General features: G+C 37.5%; 1 protein-coding gene across 2 annotated transcripts; it reads left to right on the forward strand.

Moving 5' to 3' along the window:
• Window positions 1-226: 226 nt before the first annotated feature.
• LOC107775778 (protein SUPPRESSOR OF QUENCHING 1, chloroplastic) lies at window positions 227-27,466 on the forward strand. 2 transcript variants are annotated; one of them, XM_075238557.1, is made up of 29 exons: window positions 291-658; window positions 744-877; window positions 1,402-1,502; window positions 1,626-1,682; window positions 1,776-1,870; window positions 2,534-2,633; window positions 3,131-3,189; window positions 3,563-3,690; window positions 4,005-4,131; window positions 4,570-4,657; window positions 4,753-4,831; window positions 5,068-5,128; window positions 5,319-5,394; window positions 6,103-6,213; window positions 14,510-14,605; window positions 15,732-15,854; window positions 16,327-16,524; window positions 17,774-17,878; window positions 17,977-18,041; window positions 19,581-19,674; window positions 19,882-20,039; window positions 21,056-21,105; window positions 21,202-21,323; window positions 21,428-21,535; window positions 22,784-22,876; window positions 24,652-24,688; window positions 26,013-26,257; window positions 26,394-26,543; window positions 27,103-27,466. In XM_075238557.1, coding segments are annotated over exons 5-29 (2,637 nt in total). In that variant the 5' UTR covers window positions 291-658; window positions 744-877; window positions 1,402-1,502; window positions 1,626-1,682; window positions 1,776-1,868; the 3' UTR covers window positions 27,265-27,466. The 2 variants fall into 2 exon arrangements, with proteins under 2 accessions (XP_016451041.1, XP_075094658.1); XM_016595555.2 differs by lacking the exon at window positions 744-877 and having other exon boundaries at window positions 227-658.

Genomic DNA, 27,466 nt, shown 5'->3' on the forward strand with positions numbered 1-27,466 from the left:
GGGCAATATATATCATATATATTAAGCCAAAACAGAAAGGAGATAGAAAATTGAAAAAGAAAACCGACATTTTTCATCACATAAATATAAATATAAATATTGGGATGAATAAACAAAATCCCACCTCAATTCGGATTATCCGCTAAAAACTACCCTCATATCCAAGTCGGATAAAAGGGTATAAGGGGCCAATCACACGGAACCACAACTAAATCCTTTTCCCCGCCACCCATTAAACAACCAAATAAGTTTTATTTAACGTTTTAGTTGAAACATCACCAAAGGCTTACCAAAGGCCAGAAAATGGCGTTAAGGCTTACACCCTCTCCAGTATCCACTTGCACTCGCGGAACACCCAAACACACTGCACTTTTCAACTTAAGATCCAAATTTTCGTTTCAATTTCGTCCAATACCCTTCAGAATCTTGGAGTTGGAATCAAGAAAGATGAGTTTAAAGGTGAATGCTTGCCAGAAATTGGATGAGAAGATCGTATCAGAAAAGGGTAGTCTATGGGGGAAAGTTTCGGCGGTATTGTTTGATATGGATGGAGTGCTTTGCAATAGTGAAGAACCTTCAAGAAGAGCGGCTGTGGATGTATTTGCTGAAATGGGTGTTCAAGTTACCGTTGATGACTTTGTGCCTTTCATGGGCATGGGTAAAATTCTTCTTCTTTCAAGCTCTCTTTATTGGGATTATTGCATTATTTTCATTTATTTGGGTTCTATGGTGTACTAATTCAGGGTACTGGTGGAGTTCATCATATTGTTTTTTTCATATGTCTGGAAACAATTAGCCGACCCCAACAAGAAGAGAGACGATTTTGGGTGTTTTTGTTGACTTCCTTATCTGCTTTGGATATCATGTCTTAAGTCAGGTTAAAGCACAAAGCATTAGTCCCTCACTTTTAAGTTGATAAATCTCTGTGCAGAAAGCAATTGTTCAATGCTATTGTCAGATTGCCTCATTATATCCTTATCTCAGCGATTGGTCATTTTCTTTAAAGCCAAGCCAATGACTTTGGTGAAGTAATGATTAAGTTCTCTCCGGGGAACTTTGTTATGTAAGAGACAAGAGCACCTTCATCTACCTCATTTGAGTATTTGATTTTTGTGAAGCTTCATCTCTAACACTTGCGTTACAAAGTCATTCTTGTTCTCTGTCAGAACTTGTTGGTGTGAAGCATTATCAAGTTAATTTCCATTGGATCCAAATACACCGGCTAAACTTTTTTATTTTCCAGTTACTCGTTTTTCGACCCCCAAGTAACATACACATAAAAAAGTTGATGTAATGTTACTATCCTTTAGGAAAGCAGTGTGTGACACCTTGTTTGCTTTGCCATCTTTTGTCAATAACCTCTTCTCTTTTTCTTTTTCCATTGTCCTCGAAATAAATCAGGTGAAGCATACTTCTTAGGTGGTGTTGCTTCTGCCAAGGGTGTTGAAGGATTTGATCCCAACGCTGCAAAGAAGAGGTTTTTTGAGATATATTTATCAAAGGTGATTGAAATTCTCATATATTTAAAAATATCTACTTTTTTTTATAAGGTTAAGAATATCTACTCTTAAAGCACTTTCCTTTTAGACATAGTAACTGACCCCAAAATTGACAATCATTTGTAGTACGCAAAACCGAATTCTGGCATAGGTTTCCCTGGTGCTTATGAACTTGTCTCTCAGGTATGGACCTATGTTGCAACTTGGCTCTAGGTTCTTTCTCTTTCTTCTTTACTGCTTTTCATTAATTTGGATTTTGGTGATATGGTACAACAGTGTAAAAGCAATGGTCTCAAAGTTGCTGTTGCATCTAGTGCTGATAGGATTAAAGTTGATGCAAACTTGGCTGCGGCAGGTTTACCAATAACGATGTGAGTTAACGTAATGCGCTTTAACTGTGAATAGTAGCCTCTCATTTCTTCTATAACCAGCATACAAGAGACACTGCATTATACTGAATGAACATATGGTGAGAACTTCATTTTATTTGAAATTATCAGTATAGATATATTTTATTGCAGCATGCTACCTGATATCTATTCATGTGACACTTGGCTTTGTGAGTATAACTGCTGTTGTGGACTTTGCTGGACATAAACTTGTTTGTTGAGATAATGAATCTTTTAGTAAAGGAATCAAGAGCTCAGACTCCAAAAAGGTTAATATGCTTGGATCTTCGGATGTAGAGATTTCTGTGACTATTTTATTGTTCTATATCATGATTAACTTTAAAATTGCTTCATAAGTTCGACTTGTCTGTTAGTACTAATTTCTTGGTTGTCTGCATTTAGGAGTTTATATCTGGGCACATAGTAGTGTACATGCATTTGTATGTATGCAAACACATGATCTATGAGTTGGTTGGTAACATAGTTTGGAAGAACATAGTACTTTATCGTGGTTTAAAAGTGAAAGTGTACACTTGTGATGAGAATGGTTGATTTGCAGTGAAATAATTGAAAGCTCCCTCGCCTTTATCCTCAATTATCTTTTTATTTATATGTGACCTCATTTCCTGTTTCTTTCATTGACAGGTTTGATGCAATTGTATCTGCTGATGCTTTTGAAAATTTGAAGCCTGCTCCTGATATTTTCTTGGCTGCATCACGGATTCTTGATGTTCCCACTAGTGAGGTAGTTTCCAGAATGTGCAATGCTGTTTTGCTACCACCCATCACAATATTTTTAGACACTTAGCTCTGGGTAGTATGTGATGATAACCTGACGAGAAACTTCTAGTCGCTTAAGATATTACCGATGTCTGCATTCACATTTTGTTTAAGTGAGACTTCCCTACATTGTTATCCAGTTATGCCTGTAATCAGATGAAGCTTGCTGGAAAACACAATATAAGCAAAAAAGATAATGAGAAACTTGATAAGTATGTTATTATTTTGTACGTTGAAAATTAAATTTCTGGACAGAAAGAGATGCTTAATTGTCAAACGTTCTGTCAGTGAGAACAGTTTTTCTAATTTTGGATACATCATTTTCCTTATAAAATAATGATGGTGCATTATGAATTGCTGAAGGTTCATCATCCGAGGCTGATGAAGTCTTGATGTGTTAAGTAGATAAGCATTCTTTTTGTCGATCTTGGTAGACATTATCATAATCCTATATGTTGACAGTGTATTGTGATTGAAGATGCATTAGCTGGAGTACAAGCTGCCAAAGCTGCGAAAATGAGGTATTGGCAATTGAGTGCCTTTTCTTTTTATTTATATAGTTGGACTATATACATTCATTCAAACTTGTTGGTAACCCTGACCCTACTCCTATTAGAATCCCTATAAGAATAGAAAGGGGTTCCTTTTTTGTTTTTTGCTCAACTTGTAAATATTAAGCACTGTCTTGGTGCTGATTTTTCTTAATATAATTACCCTTCTCTCAAAAAAGGTAACACCAACCGTACTTGAACTTTCCTCTTCATTTGTTGCATTTGTCAACTGAATCAATGAGTCGTATCAAGATCATTCTAATGTTCCCTCGTTGGTTCTCGTTTTAGTGGCCATTTTGATTCCATTTCTTCTACATTCTTAAGTATGTTGACCTACTTGCAGATGTATCGCTGTGACGACAACACTGTCAGAAGATACTCTAAAAGCAGCGGAGCCAACACTCATCAGAAAGGAGATAAGCAATATATCACTTGAAGATATCCTCAATGGTGGTGGCTCTGGTAGCCATAGTATGTAGTTCACCAACATGTTAAGAACTGCCCTTTTCATGTAACATTGACAAATGTAGAATACTGAAGCTCTTGTGTGTCACTTCTGAAAAAACTTGCGAATAAGCTATTTCTTGTAATGACTCAATTATTTATTGAAGGATTTCCTGTTCTCTGCTCCCTTAAGATGTATGTTTTAGCTGCACACTATTGTCTTTTACTTAGTTGATGGAAAGCTGCTGTTCTGATGTTTCTCTAGCATATCCTTTGTGGTTAATAGTGGTTTCCTTTCTATGCTTACTATATAATGAATCTAATGATGACAAACATTGCAGATGTGATGGTGCAGGAATCCCAATCCATTATTGATTTAGCTGTCTCTTCCCCTGAATCCAATAGGACAGAGAGTATTGCAGCGTTGGATAATTATCCAACTAGTGGTGCCGTATCTTCAGTTGGAGGGTAAGAGCGATTCAATATCTTGATCATCTAAATTAGATCGTCTTTGTCATCATGGCCACTTTTCATATCTAATACCTCAAATTGCTGTATTCATTTTTAGCTTCATCATTTTTATTTTCTTTTTCTCTTTCCCTTTTCCCCCGTTCTGAGATCCTTTTCTTAAACTTTACCTGGAGTAAGTCAAATTGCTAAGAACAGTGCATACTGGCAATATCCTTATCAGCCTATTTTAACCTGATGTATAATCACTGAGTTACATGCTTTATTTTGCTGCATGTAGGGTCACATGAATAACGCTCATACAAATGAAATTCTCTTGTTTGCAAAGTGGGATACTTTTGTCCCCAAAAAGGGTCCATTTCATGATGCTTTACGAGACAGCCATTTAGGGCATTTGGTATATGTTGTCGTGAGGTTGCAGAAATAATTTGTTGACAGGGTGCAGGTTACCAGACGCGATGTTGTAAGATATGGAAGTTTAGGAATTGCTGCATCCTGTCTCCTCTTCACCATTACAAACTGGAAGGTATAAAACTTTAAGCAGAGTGTAGGAGAAAGAAAGCGAAGGCTTCCTTATAATTTACTTTGTTCATCTTTGCAAGCTTTGCTGTTCCCATGCAGGCAATGCAGTATGCATCTCCAAAAGCTATCTGGAACTTGTTATTTGGCACAGACAGTCCTCCTTTTGAACAGAAAGAAGGTCTTCCTCTTACGATGAAATATTTGTTATCTTCTCTTTATTTTCATTCTTCCATTCTTCTTGCTGTAGAAAACTTCTCTCAATGTCACTATCTTTTCTCTTATTTTTGAGCATTTCCAATATGGCTTCTATCCATTCTGTATATGAATGGCTACTTCTTTTTTCTTTTTTTTCCTTTTCTTTCTTGCGATAGATAATGGAAGGAGATTATTTTTTGTTGTCTATTGCCACTGCAGATGCATCCCGTTCACAGAGGATTCAACAATTTGTAGACTATATTTCTGATGTGGACGCCAGGTAAATAGAGGGTTTTATGTATTTTGAAGCATAATTTAAGTTTGCAAATTTCTTACATTATGAAATTACTTTCATTTATGTTGCATGTATTCTGGCATCTTGTGAGTCCTTGCATCTTGATATACTTCTCTTTAATTGTTCGTGGATTCTTGACTCATTTTATCATGTTTAATATTCTGCATTTTGTTAGGAAATCTACGGCTATTGTGCCCGAGTTCCCATCTAAACTTGATTGGCTGAATACAGCCCCCCTTCAGCTACGCAGGGTAAATACATAATTCCTCTTTAAATTCTGCTTCTTCTGGCAAATTTATTTCTTTTTCTTATGACTTATTTTTCTTTTGTGCATATTTATGGTCTTTTGTCATTCTCCAGTCTTGATGCAAAAATTCTTCTGGAAACTTTGGGGTATCTACTGCTATCAGTTTTGAAATTGTCTAAATGACGTTTTCTATTGACTACAAGTGTACATAAAATTCTTGAAACTTGGAGAGAAATTCCTCCCAAATATAATAATAGTGTTGTTTCGCAATATGTTGTTATATTTTAATGGATTGCCATATTATCCTTTTGAGGTAATGTTAAGGATCTTCTGACAAGGGCATTGGTTACAAAAAGCTTTTGGTGACAACCATGAATACCTTTTTTCTAACGGTAGTATCCGGGCCAGCTCGTGCGCACCTCGACTATTCCACTGGGTACCTACTACCTCCTACCAACACATGTACCGGATAACTCTGACCTCGCCCCTCAAGGCTTAGGCAGTTGTGAGACAACCATGAGTACCTATTATACCATTATGAATTTGAAAATATTTATTCTGCTGAATAGTACTTTTAATCTTATTGTTCCTTGTGGAGGTATGTTTCTAAGTTGCATATATTTACCAGGAAATGGAAAAAGGAGGAGTTCTAGGTGATATATCTATGCTATTATATGCACCTGTTCCCTGAAACATTTCTATGTTTGCGCAGGATTTGAAAGGAAAAGTGGTTCTTTTGGACTTCTGGACTTACTGCTGCATTAACTGTATGCATGTACTGCCAGATCTGGAGTTTCTGGAAAGAAAATATAAAGATATGCCTGTAAGATTGTCTTTCACCCTTTCACCTTTAGGGTTTCAGTCTCAGCTTTATTGAAATGTTGTTCTTTCTACAACAATTTGATCATTCCTACTTTTAATAAGCGACAATGAGAGCTGCCTCCGGTTGCATATAGAGCTGCATCCGGATATTTTCGGGTCAAGAAGGGTATATTTGTAATAACAATAAAATAAAGGATTTCTATTGGTTGACCAAAGGGTTTAGGTGGAATTTAAGGCTGGGCACACTGTTAGGATACAACGCTGCATTCACATGTATCTTAAAAGAAGGGCGCGTGTCCCACCTTTTCTCAGTACGGTGTATTTCGTTTACGAAACCTAAATTAATGTGTAAAAAATCAATAAAATTGCAATAAATAATATGTATAAACCCACAATTTTAAGAAAATAATAGATTCAAAAATTAGCCCATCCATAATTTTTTTTGTTTGTAAACCTACAATAAGAGCACTGCAGCAAAGATTGAACAGTAAAATAGTAGTAGTAAAATGACATGAAAAAATGAAAGCTTACTTTTTTAATTATAAAATAGTTGGGAGAACAGTAGAATATTATCAAAATTTATGAGTTTATGATAACCATCTCAAGGTTAGACTATATTGTTACGAACAAAATCGTTTAAACGACATGATTTGAAATAATGAAAAAAAAAATATTTGAAGAGAACTCATATAATATTTGAAGTTCATATTAGAGAAAATATTAAGAAATTAGGTATTTGTCCCAAAAAAAAAGAAATCGTTTTAGTTTTTGCTTGAACATACAAATTTTTAAAAATGTAATGTGACGAGTTGAGAAGGATCTTATGACTAGGAGTATTCATGAAAAATAAAAAATCTGAATCAAATTAATTTAAATTAGATTTCATATGAGAAAGTTTAACCGACTGTGAAGTACCATAAAGATACCACAAGAGTTGAGGGAGCGAAACGCATAGAATTGGAGGCGCAAAATATGCACAAACTCATGCCCATCGTACTTGCAAAATTAGTTAATTTTTTTTATTATGAAAGGATATGTTTCAAAAAAAGAAAATATATATTGCCGTCGACCATCCCAAGAAAAAATAAGAACAATATGAAGTCATAATCAATTTCAAAGTAACATGCTAGAAGATCCTTAAAAAACAAACATTCACATTTTAATATAATATGTATTATGGAGAAAGTTTTGGAACAAATTTTGTGCCTTTGAGTTGGATTATATTTATAAAAATTAAAAAAAATTCTTCTTCAGTCAGCCTCTTCGCGAGGCTTTTGGGACAACCGCTTTTAGAATATGATGGATTCTACAGAGAGAAGTTACTATTTCTCCCTATAATCTAGAAATCTGAAAAACATGTCTTTCTTCAAAGCTGCCTCTTGGTCAGCCCTAGAACTTGGGGGAAGATGCCATCGAAAGCTTGACGTAGGGCAGGAGCCGCACTTCTCGCCTTCGAGGAGCACACTCTTAGGCGCAAGGGTTTCTTGGAATCTTGTCTGATCGGATCTTTCTCCAAATGGGTTGGTTCTCCAGAGGTTGTTAGGAACTGGGCAGCAGAGGCATGGAACGTCAAGAACGGGCTAAAAATATCGCAACTGGGGGACACACAATATCTCTTTCGATTTGTCGACGAGTCTCAAGCTTCAGAAATTCTTGTCAGAGGAAACAAGTGGTTCGATGGGAACTTCTTAAACCTAGATAGATGGGTGGAGCACGATTGGTGTCTCGACCCTCGTTTCACTGGCGAAACATTGGTGGTCAACATGGTGGGTCTCCCGGAGCATCTTTGGTGTCTTGACCTATTCAAGAAGATTGGGGAAACCTGTGGAGTTTTTATTGATGTCACTTGCAGCCTTCACGACCTCTCGCGAGTGAGGATTGTGGTGAGGAAAGGGTGCAGAATCCCTGTAGCCACCGTGGTGGAAGATGGCTACTTGAGTTGTAGGGTTTGGTTGAGCCCTGAATTTCGCCCTATCTTTATGCCTGTGATACTGGCGGAAGAAAAGGGAAGGTCAAATAGAAGAGATGGGAGGGGAAATCAGTCTCTGAAGGGACGGGAGGGCTCACCGGATCAGTGGGCTAAGCAGGAATCAGAAGTTAGATCGAGAAGAGACGGGGGGTTTGAATTTGGGAGAAGAAGACAAAATCTTATCATGAGGAAAAGACGTGAATGCCCCTGGGTTAGTGATACGGGCTGAAAAGGCAGAATGGGCCAGTCCTCTTTTAATTATCATAGGGCCGGGCAAGTTTTCAGCAAGTATAGGCCTGGGCCTCCATACATGGGCCCGACAACTTTTCCCAATTCTATTAGAATTGATCCTAAGGGGCCCAAATTATTTCAAGCTGCGCCTGATAAGGCTCCTAAGCATATGGGAACAATCGCTCCTTCTTCTGCTGCCAATGGTGCTTCACACAGTGGTATTTCTTCACCGAGCTCTAGTGTCAAGCGCCCCTCTTCGATGGGCGCTGCTTCAGGGGCAGCACCGGCTAAAGCTGGTGGTGTTATTCCACGGCCCCCTCACCTTCTCCTGTGCTTAGCTGTGCTGAGGTTACACTTCAAGCTCCTTCTTCTTCTGGGGAAATTGTTGCGCATGCCCCAATTGATGTTACTGCCGAACCAACAATTTCAGTTAATATGCCGTCAAGGGTTCCATGCTCTCTTCCTTCACGCTACACTGCTGGCGTTTCTGGACATTCCTATAGCAGCTGGGTGTTATTCTCAGAGGTTGGTGCCTCTCAAGGAAATGGTGAGATCCTTCCGACACCTAAAGTTCCTATTGCTAGCAATGCTATGGTCTTGTATTTCTCCGGTAGGTGCAAGGAAATGGTACATATAGAAGACGCATGTCCAATTTCGTCACGGATTGGAGGGGGGATATGTCCTTCTGGATGGAGGATAAACTATTAAACTTTGGGAAGTTTTTAGGTGTTTCTTTTGAAGGGAAGGAAGATAGGGTGCTAGAACCGTTGAAGGAGATTGAGCAACGGTCTTTTTATGATGGTGCAGGGAGGGTGTTGGGTTAAGGTGTTAAGCAAAATAATTTAGGGGATGTAGTAGTGTACAAGAGAAGGGGCCGGGTATGTGACGGGGAGGAAGGGAGCTCGGCTGGGGGGGTGGGAAAAAGCGTGATATTGTTACTTATGGAAGTTAAGATTCTTTCATGGAATGTGAGGGGGATGAATGATCCAAACAAAAGGGCCATCATCAAAGCGGGAGTTAGAGAGTGGGGTGCCAACCTAGTTTGTTTTCAGGAGACCAAAATGAAAGTTTTATCGGATGCGATTGTGAGGAGTTTCTGGGGGGTAGTTGGGTAAAATATGACTGGGTCCCAGCAGCGGGAAGTTCCGGGGGCATTCTTCTTATGTAGGATGATAGAAGCTTGGAGGTAAAGGAGATTAAGAAGGGAGTTTTTTCTTTAGCAGCTCTTGTCAAAGATAGAGTGAGTGGGATGGAGTGGGGATTTGGGGGAGTGTACGGACTGGAAGGAGAAGGATCCAAGGTATCTTTCTGGGAGGAACTGGCTAATGTTATAGGGGAATGGGACATTCCATGGGTTCTAGGGGGAGACTTTAACATTATTAGATTCCCGGAGCAGAGATTAGGGTGTAGTCTTATTTCGAGGGCCATGGAGGAGTTCTCTGACTTCATCAATGATCACTTTCTCGTTGACCTTCCTCTGTCAGGGGAAAGGTTTACTTGGGCCAGGGCGGAGGATTCCAATTCAAGGTCTAGACTTGATAGATTTCTGATATCGTCCTCCTGGGATGAGCTGGTGCCGAATGTGCTGCAGATTCCTTTACCTAGGCTGACTTCGGATCATTTGCCTATTTTGCTAGATGGATGCAGAGGGAGTGGGGTGCATGCTCCTTTCCGATTCGAGAACATGTGGTTGAAAGTGCCAGGATTTGGTGACAAAGTAAAAGAATGGTGGACAAACTACGGGGGTATCAGGGACACCTTCATTCCGTCTTTCAAAGAAACTTAAACTGCTCAAGGGAGATATTATTAGGTGGAATAAGGAGGTTTTTGGGAGGGTAGAGGTTAAAATGAGGGAGCTTATGCATGAATTGGGGGAATTAGAGAGAGGGGAAGGGGCGAGGGAGTTAGATGAATCTGAGAAAGCAAGAGTGGGGAAGGTTAAGAGGGAAATAGTCGAGTTAGCAATAGTTCAGGAGACTAGTTGGCGGCAAAAATCGAGGGCGCTCTGGTTAAAGGAGGGGGATTCGAATACCAAGTTTTTCCACAGGGTTGCGGTTGCAAATCGAAGGAGAAACTTCATAGAGTCCTTAGTTATGGATGGGGTGAGGATTGAGGGAGAGGAGGAGGTAAAATGGGCGATAGTGGGGTTTTATGAGAACTTATACAAAAAGGAAGCTACTTGGAGGCCTACTTTGGGGGGAATAAAGTTCAACCACATAGGGGAGGGAGACAGTGAGTGGCTAGAAAGGGCTTTCGAGGAGGAGGAGGTGTACGAGGCTGTGTTCTGTTGTGCTGGTGATAAGGCCCCCGGGCCCGATGGTTTCTCCTTGGCCTTCTTCCAGCTCTGCTGGGACACCATTAAGGGGGAGTGGATGGAAGCTATTGAATACTTTCACGTGAATGGTGTTTTCGAGAGAAGTATCAATGCTTCTTTTATTACTATTGTGCCTAAGAAAGAAGATGCATCTTGTATCAGAGACTACAAGCCTATTAGTCTCGTGGGGAGCATTTACAAGATTATTTCTAAAGTGCTATCCATTAGACTCAAGAAGGTTCTTGACGTGTTTGTTTCGTCCTCCCAGAATGCATTTGTGGAAGGTAGGCAGATCCTGGACGCTGCTTTGGTAGCAAATGAACTTGTAGACTCCAGAAGGAAAAATAGAGAACCCGGCTTACTATGCAAGCTGGTCCTTGAGAAGGCTTTCGATCATGTCAATTGGGAGTTCCTGGATTTCATTATGATGCGGATGGGGTTTGGGGTAAGATGGAGGGGATGGATCAAGTTCTGCATTTCTTCAGTCAGATTCTCTGTCCTGGTTAATGGTAGCCCGTGTGGTTTCTTTGGCAGCTCCAGGAGTCTCAGGCAAGGTGACCCCCTATCCCTCATGCTATTCATTCTAGTGATGGATGCTCTGAGTAAAATGTTGGATCGTGCGGCGGGCGGAGGCTTCTTGCGAGGATTCTCAGCTCCGATCGAGGCGTCCAGTGCCCGAAGAGTCTCTCATTTGCTTTTTGCGGACGACACCCTGTTTTTCTGTGATGCCGATATGGATCAGTTGACCTACCTGAAGCAGGTCCTGCAGTGGTTTCAGATAGTATCAGGGCTCAAAATCAACCTCCGTAAGTGTGAGATTTTTCCGGTGGGTGAGGTTGCTAACATCGATGCTTTGTCTTATGTTCTCAGATGTAAGGTAGGCTCTCTTCCCACTAATTACCTAGGTCTCCCATTGGGTGCTTTGCATAAGGATACTACGGTTTGGAATCCAGTGATCGAAAGGGTTGAAAAAAGATTAGCAGGCTGGTAGAAACGGTACTTGTCAAAAGGCGGTAAGGAAGTGTTTATTAAAAGCACTTTATCGAGTATGCCCACCTATTACTTGTCCCTGTTGCAAGCTCCTGTGAGCATCGCAGAAAAACTGGAGCAGCTTCAAAGTAATTTTCTTTGGGATGCGGCGGATGGAACTAAAAAGTTTCATCTAGTGAATTGACAGATAGTCACTTTCCCAAAGAAGTGGGGTGGACTTGGAGTAAAAGATCTTAGGGTATTCAACAGAGCTTTGTTGGGGAAGTGGCCGTGGAGATTCGGGGTAGAAGAGCATGCTCTATGGAGGGAGGTCATAGTAGAAAAATACGATTCCACGGGAGGGGGTTGGAGGACCAAGGCGATCACAGCACCTTTCGGGTGTGGCATGTGGAGGAGCATCATGAAGAATTGGGAAGCCTTCAATGGCAACATCACTTACAAGGTGGGAGATGGAAGGAGAATCAGCCTTTGGAATCATAGGTGGTGTGGAGAGGATACTTTGAGGGTCTCTTTCCCCCACGTCTTCAGAGTTTCAAACCAGAAGGAATTGATGGTTCAACAGATTCGCAAGGAGCATGAAGGGGGGTAGTATGAGACCTCTCATTTAGAAGGAACATGCAAGATTGAGAGATTGCGGAGCTCCAAGATTTGTTGGCACTGCTATATAGGCAAGACATGCCCCATCCATCTTGTGATTCTTGGAGATGGGGGTTACGTGGCGATGGTTTATTCACCTTAAAGTCCTTTTAACAGAGTATGTTAGTGAGAGAGGAGGCCACTTTTCCATACTCTTCGATCTGGATTCCTAAGGCGCCCACGAAGGTGTGCTTTTTTGCATGGCTAGCAGCGAGGGGAGTGATCTTGACTGCTGAAAATCTACGAAAGAGAGGAATTATACTTGTTAGTTGGTGCTACATGTGTAAAAGCTCAGGGGAAGAAGTTGATCATCTTTTGTTGCATTGCCCTGTGTCCTCGGGTTTGTGGAGGGCAATCCTGAATCTTTTTGGTGTTCAATGGGTGATGCCATGCACTGTAAAGGAAATGTTATATAGCCGGATGGGTTTCCGTAGAAGAAGAAAGCTAAAGGCGTGGAAGTTCGCCCCGTTAGCTCTCATGTGGATAGTTTGGGGGAAGAGAAATAGGAGAGCTTTTGAGGGAATTGAATCTCCTTTTTCACATCTTAAGAATAGTCTCTTATCTTTGATCGCTTTTTGATGCACTCATATAGCCCCTACTTGTATAGAAAATTGGGCGTCATTTGTAGAGAATCATGTTCTGATGTAAATTCTCTACTTTTTGGTATACTTCTTGTATACGGGAGTTTTCTCCCTTTTGATCAATACAATTTACCTTATAAAAAAAAATTGAAAAACAATTTCAAAAATTGTTTAAACTGAAGGAAAAAAATCATTTCCTATTTACAGAAGGAAACATTTTCTAAAATCTTGAGTTAGCTTTGATTTTGAAACCCGCGTTTGTCATATTACTTGAATAACATGACTTTGTGCTAACTAAATGTGCATTTCAACCTCACAAAAGGACTTTGTGAAAACAATTTCAATAAAAATAAGAAGAAAAAAAACTTTAAGAGAAAACAACTTTACAATAATTCTTAGTATGATCAATTTAGGAATACGTTTGCAATATTATTTTGGTAATTTTCTTAATGTAAATTTTTTTGTAGTTTTTAAATGTAATTTTATCTTTATTAAGTTAGATTAGTAATTAAATTAAGTCTTTTAATTATCACCATATCGATATATCTGCGCACAACTTTATGTGGACTGATTATATTTTTTCACTAAGGTGATATTAAATAGTGAATTTCATAATAGAAGTATTATAACTTAAAATCTTTATATTTGTCTTGATATACTAAAATATTACATTTGCAAAAAAATTGGTTAATCAAGTTTAAATTAGTTTTGGATAAATTTGGTTGTATTAAACATTAATATGTTATAACTCAAATTGACTTCAAGAGAATTCTTCCGGATATAGTAAGTTCTTTTGTTACAAAAAAAGGGTGAAGAAAGAATATCCATTTTGATCATGCAAATAGTGACATTTTGATTACAAAGTCAAAAGTTCTAAATCACCAACTGACTTCTAATTATCTTTGATCAATTATCCCACGGTTCATTATGATCTTTTATAGATGCTTTATCCCTCAAATGTTCCAATCAACTTTATTTAATTAACGGCTAAGCAACTCTGAAGGACAAAAAAAAAACTTTACCACCTTAGCTATGATTATTGGGCCCGGGTTCAGCCCGGGCACACCCACACTAGTCTGAGAATAGGCATGAAATGAGTTTTGCAGATTGCAAGTGCTGTCAAAGAAGAAGGAGATTTAGTAGCTTTTAGCTTTTAATTGGGCTAATTTATTAACTTTCTGAGTTAATACTGACGGGTCAAACCAATATAGGACATGCATAATACACAAAGAAATAAAGAACCTGAAACTAATAAAGATAGCACGACCTCAAATAATTGCTAGTCTCATACGTGTGAAATGAACAGAAGATAATTGTTCTTTTCATGCCCCTTTCATAATCAGATCTGCATACTGGGTTTGAGCTGACGGAGTATGGTCACGAGTGTCATCCAGTTGTTTGATCTATATTCACCTCTAGGATTTTTAAGAGGAAGCCAATATTGCTTATCCAAAAAACAGGAGAAGAAGCTAATATTTGTTATCAATTTAGTATTTCTTATCCACAGATACCTCTGAAGGTTTGCATACACACTTCTAAATCGCAGTAGCTGATTCATCAAACATTAGTTTTGCAGTTTGTGGTTGTGGGGGTGCATTCGGCAAAGTTTGATAATGAGAAGGACCTTGAAGCCATCCGCAGTGCTGTATTACGCTATGGAATTACTCATCCAGTAAGTACTTATTCATGAGCTGGAGTATTACTGATTTTATGTGTGATAATTCTTCCCAATTAGCACAATCTACCTGCTTGGGTCTTGAATCTATTAGATGCCCAAGAAATGACATGAACATTTTTTTAGATGGAAATTAATTTGTTTTTGAGATGGAAGAAATGACACGAACATTTGGAAACAACATTAACGCGCACAAAATTTAAAGCATCCTCATTCTGCTTATTATTGGAAAACCTGGGTTTTCAGTTGGTACTTTTGGTACCTTCTCCGGTGGGCGCAAGAATGTGTTTCTTCTAACTAGAACATAAAGGATACCAGATGAATTGTAAAATGATTGCTGACCATGAGATCCTAATAACCAACTTGCACAAACTTTAGCTAGGATATGCTTATAAAGTACTCTAAGTTGCAAGCTAATTCAACCAAATGAATCAGTGGTAGAGTTTTAGTTTGCCTTCTGTAACATTTCAAAAATGGCAATCACGTCTAAATTAGGAATATTGATTCTTCTAAATGATGTTGACACATATATTAGTCAAGAGCCTTTTAGAACCTCTTCTCTGCCAAGAAACCACTTCACCTATATTAGGTTATATATTACTCCTTTTTGGTAGATTAAGATAGAATCAGCGCTGCTATCTACACCATGCTTGGCTATGTTAAGATTGCCTTTCTAATTGTTGTACATTGTCTTGGCAACCTCTCCCATCCTTTCCTCCATTTTCTAATCCAAAGGCACCTTCTGAGCCTCGGGGACTCCATAAACTCTGCAGCAGGGAGTACATGCTAATTCATTGTTAATTATTAAGGATTGTCTAACAATTTATTTATTTCATTTTTCCAATTGAAGCTCTTGTTTATACCTGAAGTTTATAATTCAGGTTTGAAATTCTGGTGAATTGGGTAATTTGAAATTTGACATTGATATCATGTCAAAATATCAGCTTTAATTTTTAATTGTTTCTATCTTTCTAGTCTACTCATTTCCTTTTTCTAAAAAAAATTCTCTGCTCTTCCATTTAGTACAATCCCTTAGAGGGTTAGTCTTAGGATTGAGGGATTATATGTTGTATTTTATAGCAAGCAATGGATTTTTAATTAATTGATTCTTTTGAATGATCAGGTTGTTAATGATGGAGAAATGAATTTATGGCGGGAATTAGGTGTGAATTCATGGCCAACATTTGCTCTTGTCGGGCCAAATGGCAAACTCTTGGCACAAGTAGCTGGTGAAGGTCATAGAAAGGTTTCTTATGGATTTCCTTTTTCTTTTGTTTCATGCAATAGTAGTGTATATACTGGAATTATCTAACGCATTCCTGATGAGAAGATGGAAAATGGTTCACTTATTAACTTGACAACTGATATAATACTCTCAATTCTTGAATGCCTTTCAAAGTGCATTGTGAAAGAAAACTTCTGAGATAACATGCTGCGTTTCACTCTCTTCAAATCTCCTGTTTTCTAATGTGCAACTTCATGGAAGACATTCTTATGGCAGCTACATATTGGAGTTTCTCCGTTTTCCCTATCTTCTCTAGCTATTTTATGCCTTGAAACTTCTTTCAGATGAGAACAGAGAGTTTCTTTTGTTGTTTGATTATTGCAAATAGCCTCTTTCATATTTCTTTCTAATCAATGTGGTCTCCGGCAATTGGTGGTGAAAATTATTGACAAGAACTAGCTGTCATTTCGATGTTTTTTTCTTTGGCTTGTAGGATCTTGATTATTTAGTCGAGGCTGCTCTTCTGTTCTATGATAGGAAGAAGCTCTTGGATAGCACACCCATCCCCTTGCGCTTGGAGAAAGATAATGATCCCCGCTTATTAACATCTCCTTTAAAGTTCCCTGGTAAGCTGGCAGTTGATATCCTCAACAACCGGCTATTTATTTCAGACAGCAATCATAACCGAATAGTAGGTTCTTCCTATCTCTCCTCTATGTTTTTCTCTCTGTATGGTTATTTTATTAGTTTGAGAATTTTCAAATGCATGAACTGCAGAAAGTGGTTGGTGTCTGTAGCATCAAGTTGTTATGATTACCCTTTTTGGGGTATGCTGCTTTTTTGGAGTTATGAACTGACCATGGGGTTATTGAACAATATCAAATTTGAAGTTCAAAATGCATTGATGATAATTAATAAAGCGAGTTATTTCTAACACTCGGATTGCAGGAGTTTCCAATTCTGTAATTACTGTTGGAAATGAGAATTTAAAGAGGAATATCTTTTTTAATATTTAAAGGTAGTACATTGATATCAGCAACAAATGCTGTAAAATATTTACAAGAGGAAGCTACAGAAAATTAAAAGAGGAAAGTATGATGAAAAGTTTAGGGCTATGCGAAGATAAGATCAATCTTTATACATTTAGTTGAGAAGGCAAGGGATAATATTGCTAAAGTAAGTGTATAGTAATGGTAGTTTGGAAATTTGGGTGATGTCCAACTGGAATATAAAAAATAAGGTTGAGAGATTTAGCAGTCTCCTCTTTATCCAAATTTGGTGATAGAAGAACAAAGAATTAAGATTGGACGCTGCTAGGGCTGTCCTGTACCCTAGTGATATGATGCAGAGTGCTGAAACCTACTCTCTCCCTGCTAGAGAAATAACAGTTTCTGGCATACATCATCTGGGGAAACAATTGAAAATGGAAAACCTGAAATTTGCACAGGAAACAAGCATTAAATGGGAAAGAATATGTTAGAATGAAAATTCACGAGGAAGATAGAAAAAATGCTAGGGGAGGATAAGGAAGGGTTTGCACGTTATGTGTTTAACTGCTTTAGATTTTGTTTTTACGCTTCTGCTTTTCTTACAGAACTTGTTCATTCTTTGTGGGGGACTCAGAAGTTGATTAGGAAATTGTGTTTCCCTCTATATACGTTCTGGTTCTTCTTTGCTCTCTTCTAGGAAATATTTTCAATTTTTCATTCTGTTACAGTACACTTCCTTTCTTACTCCATCCCAGTCTCACAAATGAGGCCCTGATTTTCTTCTGATACTTTTTCCCATAATCAGAACTTTCCTGCATGTCCCGTACTGTCTGAGTGACCTGCATTACCCTTATGATTATACTATTGTTAGTTGCCTTCCTCTTTTCTACTTTCTCCTTGTGAGCTGAATGGTAGAATTAGTAATCCCGGACAAGTTTCACATGTGGACAGGTAGTAACTGATCTAGAAGGAAATTTTCTAGTCCAAGTTGGAAGCACAGGAGCAGAGGGTCTTCGTGACGGTAACTTTGATGATGCCACATTCAATCGGCCGCAGGTAATTGTCGTAACTTTTTTGTTCTCTTAAAAAGCTGGATTGCTCACTTTTTCCCATTTGTAAAGATCTCAGATCGTACATCTTATTATCTTGTACAGGGTTTGGCTTACAATGCGAAGAAAAACCTCTTATATGTGGCAGATACTGAAAACCATGCTTTAAGGTACTGGCAGAAGAGGCAAGGCATGTCTGTTATTGGGCTAGACATATATGTTTTTACTTCTCATACAAATGACTGTCTCATCTATTATTTATTTTATGGATTCTCCATTTCCATGCATATTTTCCTCCCATTAGATGCTTATGCCTTCATCTTGGAGAGGTTAAGGAGGATAAAATTGACGTTGTGGGTTTATTTATGCTCGTTATTACGGGGAAAAACTTGGATTGACCAAAGGGTATATTGGAATCTAATCTCATTATTTTTGTTTGCATGAAGAAGTTTTTGCTCCTCGGTGATTATAAGATAAAAAACTGGACTTTTGTGATGGATTTAAAATGTGTTTTTGTCTTTCTTAAAATGGGAAATTTTTGCGCTATAATGGTATCCTGTCTCAGTTTACATGAAATAGTTTGATAATACATGGAGTTGTTATGTTGATATGAGTTACATATTTTATATTTCGTAGTAGAATACAGGGTGATAAAGTAGTTGGCGAAAGGTAGTCTGAATGGAGAACATCATTGTTTCCATATCATATGCTAAATTTGATTTTCAGATGTATCTGAGTTCTTGATACTTGTGATAAAATTCATTGATCATTTAGACCGAATGTTTTGGAGCTTCAAAATAAAACTCTCACTCAACATCGCCTGTCAAAAGAAAAACAGTTGGAATCAGTATTCTTCAACTGAAGATTACGATGGAAGAATCTAAATAATTCAATTTTTTGTAACTTTACATGTTGATAACCATACCTATCTTTTTGATTCTGTACTTTTTAATGCGATACTCCTTTTCATTTAATTATAAGTTTGGTTTTGACTAATCTGTCTGTAGCCCACCCAAAAAGATACCAAGTGGTTAACCATTGGTATGTGGGAAACTATGGCTTCACTAGGTTTTGCTGTTTATTGTGAGAATTGTAAGGCAACAGGTTCACTATTTCATGTATTAGCTACTCACTCGTTCTACGCATTAATGAAAATCCTTAGTTTACTCCATTTTATTCTGCTGGTGTACAAAAAATTTGTCTTTTTCAGCCCTACAGTTTCTATTCAAATTCAAAAGATGTCTTTCAAACAGTTAGTAAGAACCAAATACATATTTCTTGTTAAATATTTTCAGTTAGTCATTAATCTAATGGGTTAAAAGGTGTAGACGATTCTGATCGTCCATCGAAATGTTGGAATATGATTCTAAGGAGAGAAGTCTAAAGGCGTCTGATGCTGTTTGCTCATTAGATGAAACCATTTTATAGTTATTCAAGCCATTATCAGAGTTACTGTGATTAAGTCATTCTAAAAACTTTTTACCGCATTGAACATACCTCCCCCATTTCCTTGTAGCATTGATAACATTAGGTTAGACATTCTGTTTCCCAATTTTTGTATTTTTTACAGATGAAAGTTGTCCCTTCAATTTTCCTTTTTAGTTCGCATGATGAGCTTATAGTTTTTTATGAGATTACCACTTTGTTCTTTGCCTGGAAAATTTAATGAACCTTTCAGTTTTACAACATATTGAGTTTTACATCTGTAGGGTCATTGACTTTGTGAATGAGACAGTGCGGACCCTTGCTGGAAATGGAACAAAAGGTTCTGATTATGAAGGAGGAGGAACTGGAACTGCACAGGCAAGATTGGATCAAATTTATGATGTCTGGAAACTTGTAAATAAATAGTAACTTGGTGATAAAACTGGTGCCAGTTAGCTCAAGCTTATTCCCATGATGATGTAGTTTCGTTCTCTAATCCAATCTTTCTCTTAGATCTGTTTCAAATACAGCCTGGTCAATCATCCTTTTTTCTTTGTAACTGAACATCTTTGGTCATGTTTGCAGCTTCTCAACTCTCCCTGGGATGTCTGTTTTGAACCTGGGAATGAAATTGTTTACATTGCAATGGCCGGTCAGCATCAGATCTGGCTGCACGAGACATCAGATGGAGTTACAAGAGCTTTCAGTGGGAATGGTTTTGAGAGAAATCAGAATGGTTCAAGGTAATATTTTGGTATCTGCCTGTATGTTAGGTTAAGCGGAGTTGCAGCAGAATGCTGATCATTTGTGCTAGTTGTTTATTTGAGAATGAAGTGTAGCTGATTTCTTTTGAGGAGTTTTCTATTTTAAACTACTTTCCAAGCCTTTTTGAAGAAAAGGTACCTTTTCCTCTTTTTGATAAAGAAAGAGAGATCCATATGTTAATCTAGAGCGAGGGAAAGCCAACTGAGAATTGGATCTTTCACTGATTAACAAACAAAGACCAAAATCGAACAGAAATTCGTGATTTTTTATTCACTGCTTTGCACATGCATTGTAATCCTATCTGTGTATTCACTTTCTAGGATCACATGGATATGTTTCTTCTTTTTGAATTGCCTGAGTAGGCTTTTCCTAAATTTCTGTCATTTTTTTTGGAAACAGAAAGAGTTTTATGGAATGAGCTTTTGGAGTGGTATACGCAAAGATAGGACTAGTTGTCAAAGTACATGTGAATTTAGCTGGGTTGGCATTTAAACCTCAAATTTTTCTGAAAGTTCCCATTACAAATGTGGAACCAATTTCCTCTGGACTTCCAATGTTATCAATGACCTAACTTATATGTTAAGACGTGAAGAGTACAAAAAACATCTTTCTCTAAGTAAGAACACACACCTCCTTTTTGGTCTTGATATGTGCTCTGGATCTCCTTCTAGTAAAAAATTTACTAGCTCTAGCTAATTTTTCTCTGTTGGCTACTTATGCTATAACTTCTTAGTAACATATGGTGAAAATAGTTGATCTCCATGAATCAGCAGGGGCTTGCAATCAAAAGCAAACAGGGAAACAATTAATGTAATTTAGAAAGAAGAACCCAGCTTTGTACCCTTAATTTTTGAGTTTTGAGCTTCTCTCATTGTATGACTTGTCTTTATATGTGCTAGTTGTGAGAACATTTCATATCATTTTCCACTCACTTTAGACGAACTTGCTGAAATTCTTACTACTGTTATGTATCTTCTTTCTTGGCATGGGAAAGCTCGACAAGCACATCATTTGCACAACCTTCTGGGATTTCATTATCACGCGGTAATTTTTTTATAACAAGTAATAGATTTTTCTTACTTACTGGTATACTGTTTTTACTTTTCCCTTTGAAACCAATTGATTTACTTGTTTTTTCAGATCTAAAGGAGGCATATATTGCTGATAGTGAGAGTAGCTCCATTCGGGCAGTTGATCTAAGAACTGGAGGTTCAAGATTACTGGCTGGTGGTGATCCAATTATGGCGGAAAACTTGTTTAGGGTATTTCTGTTTGAAGCCAAAACTTGAGATTTTGATTTCTCTAGTATGCTTAAGTTACATTTGTGACAGAACAAAACTTGCTAAAGAAACATTTACCGGTGCAGTTCGGAGACCATGACGGAATAGGCTCTGAAGTTCTTCTTCAACATCCATTAGGTGTTTTATGTGGAAAGGCTGGTCAAATTTATATTGCAGATTCTTATAATCACAAGGTACTTAAAAAACAAACTTCTTGACAGTAAATATTTGCTCCATATGTGACAATTTTTTTTGACATCTATGATGTTTTACACACTTCTCCTAGTAATATTATCTTATTTTACTTTAACTAGTTCAGAAGAAACGTAATTGCTTTATTAACTTAATTTAAACTATGATGTATATTTCTTTGTCAACTAACTTCTCAATCACTACTTTAATATATTTTTCTACTATTATCAACGTATGATTCAAGTGGAAAAGACCAAACAGATATGCTTCTAGAAGAGAGACCTCTAAAGGAAGAAACATTAAATGCATTATTGATGGTATTATCAGATTTGGTTGCCTAACTGCATTCTTAGTTTCGTTATTGGTAGGAAGACATGAATGTATGTGCGATAGTTAAAACATACTCTTCATTCCCTGTCTCCATATAAATTACTGTTATCCTTCTCTCTCTCTACCCTCATCATAAGATCCTTCGATGGGCTTTGGCATGAATCACATATGGTTTTATTAACAATTGTCCATCAAATGAAAGAAGGAAGAAATAGGCCCTTGAGACCCCTTGCTCCTCTTTTTAATACATAATCTGGAGAGTCTTGTTTCAAGTTATTTGGACTTGACCAAAGCTCGTCATATTAACTCACACCTTTTTGGTCTAAAAAAATCTTCTTGGATGGGGTGGATCTGTGAAAAGTGGGGGAGGAGAAGATAGAAGAGGGAAGAGCCTTTGGTGAGATTGAAACCCGGCGGTGAAAGATCTAGTTGCAACGACTAGTCGATAACACTTGATAGGAGTGTTAAATAGCATTTTGACTTACACTTAATATCAAGGTGACAGCATATGTCAACAATGATACAACATACAGTGTAGATCGTGGTTTCCTGCTTTTGAATAAATTTACGATTGAAAGCCAATAAAGATAAGTATGCTTAACCCAAAATTGAGATGTGTAAATAAATTTTTATCTGCTGAAATTGTGGTGCCTAAAGGCAGATATGAAGACCATCAGCGAAATATTAGGTTTTAAAAGTTTGTGTCCATATGCTGCTTTTAGATGGCATATGTGGAGCTTCTTCTTTCAATCGGCCAGTGAGATTGAATTGAGATATTTCATATGCTGCTAGTTGCTGTTTCAAGTTCAAAGAATCTATTTTATGTAACTTATGTTTCGACAATGAACTACTTGTTTTCGTACTGTAACAGAAACATCTCTAAGTAAGTTGAAGCTTCCCTTTTTTGTTTAACTTGCCAGATTAAGAAACTAGATCCAGTTAGTAGAAGGGTGACTACATTAGCTGGTGTTGGTCAAGCTGGTTTTAAAGATGGAGCGGCAGTTGCAGCTCAGGTTGGAAAGAGTTCATATATCTTTTCATACTTATGTTGTGTCCCGGATACTAGTGCTACATTAATTGACATTCATTGCACCCAAGCACATATTATGTCTACATACACACTCGATAACATTAGCATAGAATTGAGTAACTAGTATCACCACATAGACCATATCATTTCTCCAAAATGATGGACATAATAGGCTTCTGGCAAATCTTTAGCATATTAATCTTGCTAAATTTGTTGTTGCATGTGTAAATAACCTCTTTAGTAATAAGACCCTTGTTTTCTTAAAAAAGAAAAGTTATAAGGCCCTTGTACAAGTGCAACATCCTTTCACCCCTTTTTCTGCCTTAGATTTCATACAAATTTAAAAAAATAAAAAAAATTCATACAAATCAGCAGTAGCATGTGGAGCTATTGTCTTTGGCTACAGATGTTGATATATCTGTTCTTTTTCCTCATCTTTTTCTTTGTTTATTTTCAAGAGGACTTGTATCTAATGCATAAGGAGCAAGGAAAAGGAGAAACAAAAGAAATTTGTCATGGACCATTGCATTGTTTGACATGATCGAAACACTTTAGTAAGACCTAAGAGTGCCGTTAGGTACTCCAGCAAGGATAAGTGTATCAGATACCTGTCCACTTAGGTTTCTGAAATTTTTGGACATTTTATGAAGTATCCGAGTTTTTAGATGCCAGGAAAAGCTTTAAGATGTTCTGTACAAAAGATAAGCATGAACTTGATCGATGTTAGAGTCTCATATTTAGAAAGGTCTTTGCGCTTTTTCTTCTAATGTAAGCACTGTAGCCAATCAATAAAAGCTACTTGTACTGGTAGATATTTCTGAACAAGTTCCTGGATAACAAGCCGAAAGGTTTTCTTCTTGATGAGATTGATATTGATGATAGTGACAATAGAGAGGGATCAGCGTGTAAACTTGAAGGGCTAGGGGACTCCTTTAGCTCAATAATGAAAGTTAGGGTCGATAGGAGGAGGCCTTACCTCTTGGATGACCCAATCAAGTTATTAATTTATTGGATGGATCCTCGTAACTGTAGTTACAGGAGAATGGACGTCAAATCCTTGATATTAAAATGATGGTAATTTTTGCGCCATTCTGTTTGATTCTTTGCCTGCATAACAAATTTCTTTTTAATCTACTTTTATATGTAACTTTATGAAAGAAACAAGTTGATACTTCGTAAAAACGTTAAGACTACAGTACTGCTAATTGTTCTCTGAAACTCTCTTCACTTGAAAGTATGTGCATTACTGTATTCAATTTGGGTGGTTGAGGTAGGGGGTGAGGCTGCGTGGTGAATGCTGAGCAGTTGAGGATGTGTTGAATAAAGAGATAAAAGACACCCCAACTACATGCAATAAGAAACTGACTTTGCTATTTCTGCAAAGAGCACCAATCATCTACACTTATTGGACCTGAAACTTGCTTCAAGAGTTCACAAAAAGCATAAATGGTTCCTTGAATTGTACAAACCTAATTAACTACCTTTGTGTACTTCTTGTATATTGAAAGACTCCTTGCTACCATACATCAACACAATTTTACCTTATAAAAAAGGGAATATCATTTTTTCTTAAGTTAAATACTGTAGGATACTAGTTACTGATTTGTCCCATTAAGCTTCACATTACATGTTAAAGGGAGAATATTCTTTTTGATTCTTAAACCTGTCATTCTAAAATTGCTTTGTTTCTACTATTAGTGGATCTCTGACTTTCAATTTTGGTGATTCTCTTTTCTGTTTTTTTTTTTTTTCCTGCAGTTCTCAGAGCCATCTGGAATCATTGAAGCAGAAAATGGTACTCTCTCTCTTCTATGTGTTGCGATTAATTTGAGAGACGTCAACGAAATTAGCAGTCTCCTCAAAAGTTTTTTTTTCTTCACGATATCCTCAAAAAGTTGACCTCATGATTTAAATAGCATTATAGCACTTTGACAAATGTTGCATTTTCGTTTTGAAGAGCACTATTCTTGTTTTCCTTGTGTCATTTACAATATGTTCAGATCATATTACCTAATTGCTCCTTCCTTCAAGTTCAATTTAGTCAGGAGCATTATCACGTTCAATTTTCGTAAACCCATCTTAAGCTGCACCAGCAAGAAATTGTAGGAGTGCTAGTTATGCATGTCGTTTATAATTGATCAAGCAGAAATTCCTGTTAAAGCAACAACAACAATGACATCATACCAGTGTGATCCCACCAGTGGGTCTAGGGAGGGTAGGGTGTAGACATACCTTACCCCTACCTTGTTTCCAATAGACCCTCGGCTCAAGAAAGCATTTTCAGAACAGGTTTGAGAAATACAAGAGTAAAAAGCTATGATGAAAGAAAGTTTAAAGTGCTATCCTTCTGTGGGAAGAGTTCTTTCTGTGAAAGAAATCAAATTATGGCAATGTTCAGTTCTTCTTGGACACGTCTGAAGTGTGCATTCCTGCATTAACAAATCTTAACTGACCTGCTCCTCTCTTTCACATTTGTCCGAAGATCAGATGCAATTGTGTGGATGGGTGGGAGGGAGGGAGGGGCATACTTGGGATTTTGGTGCATGAAAATCTGCACCTAAGGCGTATCACATCTCTTGACAGAGCATGGTACCACTTATGCTCTAAAGAATATTGGTGTCAGACAAGGCAACCGTTTCCTACACTTCTTTGGTGTGTTAGTGAGAAAACTGTGTATTGACAGCAGAAAAAGCCAAAGAGGAGAAAGTTGGGAGAAAGGCTGGGATGATAAACACTTTTGACCACTTGAGTATCAATTGTTTAAGATTGACTAATACTTTTTACGATGTATTCAATTGTTTAGTCTCATTGACAAGTTGAACCAAGAAATTGTATCCTGCGATGGTAATGGTATTCCAGATCTGAGATCCAAGTCTTGAGTTAGACCATACTTTCGATTTTAGTTCAGTTTTATGATTTTTCTTATCCGACTCTTGATAGACCTAAAGAAAGATCTAGGGCTGCATTGTGTGATACATACTGAATTTTGATCAGTAATCTGGATTGAATTCATCATATTTTTATTCAACTAATAGTAATTGTATGTATCTCAATATTCATTTTTGAAAAAGTGACAGCTGAAACTTGTGTTTGACTCTGTTCTATGTTATCTTTTTCAGGAAGATTATACATAGCAGATACGAATAACAGTGTGATAAGATACTTAGACCTGAACAATTCAGAAGTTGAAGTTCTTACTCTGGAGTTGAAAGGAGTGCAGCCGCCACTTAAATCCAGATCTTTGAAGCGCCTTAGACGACGTTCTGGAGCTGACTCACAGACTATTGTGGTTAATGGTGGTTCATCCAATGAGGGTACATTGACCTTAAGCATCTCAGTACCTGAAGGGTACCATTTCTCAAAGGTTCTCTTTCTTTCTTTCATGAATAAATTGATTATAAAAATAGGGAACAGTCTTTTCCTACCGTTGAATTTACTACCTCAATGATGTCCCTTTGCTTATTTGCCTCATGGAATTTTCTGCCTTTACCAAAATGCAGGAAGCGCAGAGTAAATTTAGCATAGATTTTGATCCCGATGATGCAGCTGAGGTTGATTCCTTGGAAGGAAATCTCAGCCCAGAAGGTTCAGCAGTAGTACACTTCAGAAGATCTTCTGCTTCAACATCCACCGGCAGAGTTTATTGCAAGGTACCGTTATTTGTAGAATGTATCTTTGAAGTTTGTCTTTAATTTAGTCAAGTCTCTGGCTTGCATTTGCTTCGCTAAGCCACAGGCTAGTGTATCTGTCGCCTATTTTATGAATAGAAGGGTTGTAGCTGGTTATTATGTTTCACGCAGACACCAGGCAATGTTTCAAGCAAAATGAAGCAACAGTTGCTTCAAATTTGCCATATGACAATTTGACCTCTGTAGCATGTGCTTTGTCATTGACACTGGCTTGCTATATATGTTTATTATTAGCAATTGTTAGTAACAGCTCATGAAAAGGATAGTTATATACAGAAGCAATGCATGCTATGACAGGATCAGATAATGTGGTTGTCTATGTGCCTCGCTATGACGATGTTATGTGAATTATCATCACTTTTCGAGCATTTTACAGTTAAATTTGCCTACGACTTTGAAACGTGTTACGTATGAGCTAAATATTAAACAAGAACAGGATGATTTGGATTCACTTGTAGTGGTCCTTTGAATACTCAGTTTTTGCCACTGCCTAATTTAAAACATGTAAAACCAATTTCAGGTATACTACTGCAAAGAAGATGAGGTTTGCTTGTACCAGTCTTTGACCTTTGAAGTACCATTTCAAGAGGTAAATCCGGATTCTGCCCCTGCCCTAATCACACTTCTCTTTGATGTGAAGCCAAAAACATCCCCAAGTAGCTTACAGATACCGGAGAGGTGATTCATTTATCACAAACTTGTTTATAGTTACACAGGTATGTATATTAAATAAAATGTTTAGTTCGGTGTTTGCACTCTGTGATTACACTGAACTAAACATTTTAACCGTTAAGAGTTACAAAATATACGTATTATAGCTATGATTAATTGATAAATGGATGTATAAAAGTCACACGTCATTTATTTACTGGTTTTGGTTCAAA

Source organism: Nicotiana tabacum, chromosome 19, assembly GCF_000715075.1.
Source record: "Nicotiana tabacum cultivar K326 chromosome 19, ASM71507v2, whole genome shotgun sequence".
NCBI classification, from domain to species: Eukaryota; Viridiplantae; Streptophyta; class Magnoliopsida; order Solanales; family Solanaceae; genus Nicotiana; species Nicotiana tabacum.

What these genes read in the sequence shown, in the direction of transcription:
- LOC107775778 (XM_016595555.2), top strand. Translation starts at nt 304, where the DNA reads ATGGCGTTAAGGCTTACACCCTCTCCAGTATCCACTTGCACTCGCGGA. An exon ending in GCCAAAGCTGCGAAAATGAG is followed by an intron (nt 3,190 to 3,562) that starts GTATTGGCAATT and finishes ACCTACTTGCAG; the next exon opens with ATGTATCGCTGTGACGACAA. An exon ending in CCCCCCTTCAGCTACGCAGG is followed by an intron (nt 5,395 to 6,102) that starts GTAAATACATAA and finishes ATGTTTGCGCAG; the next exon opens with GATTTGAAAGGAAAAGTGGT.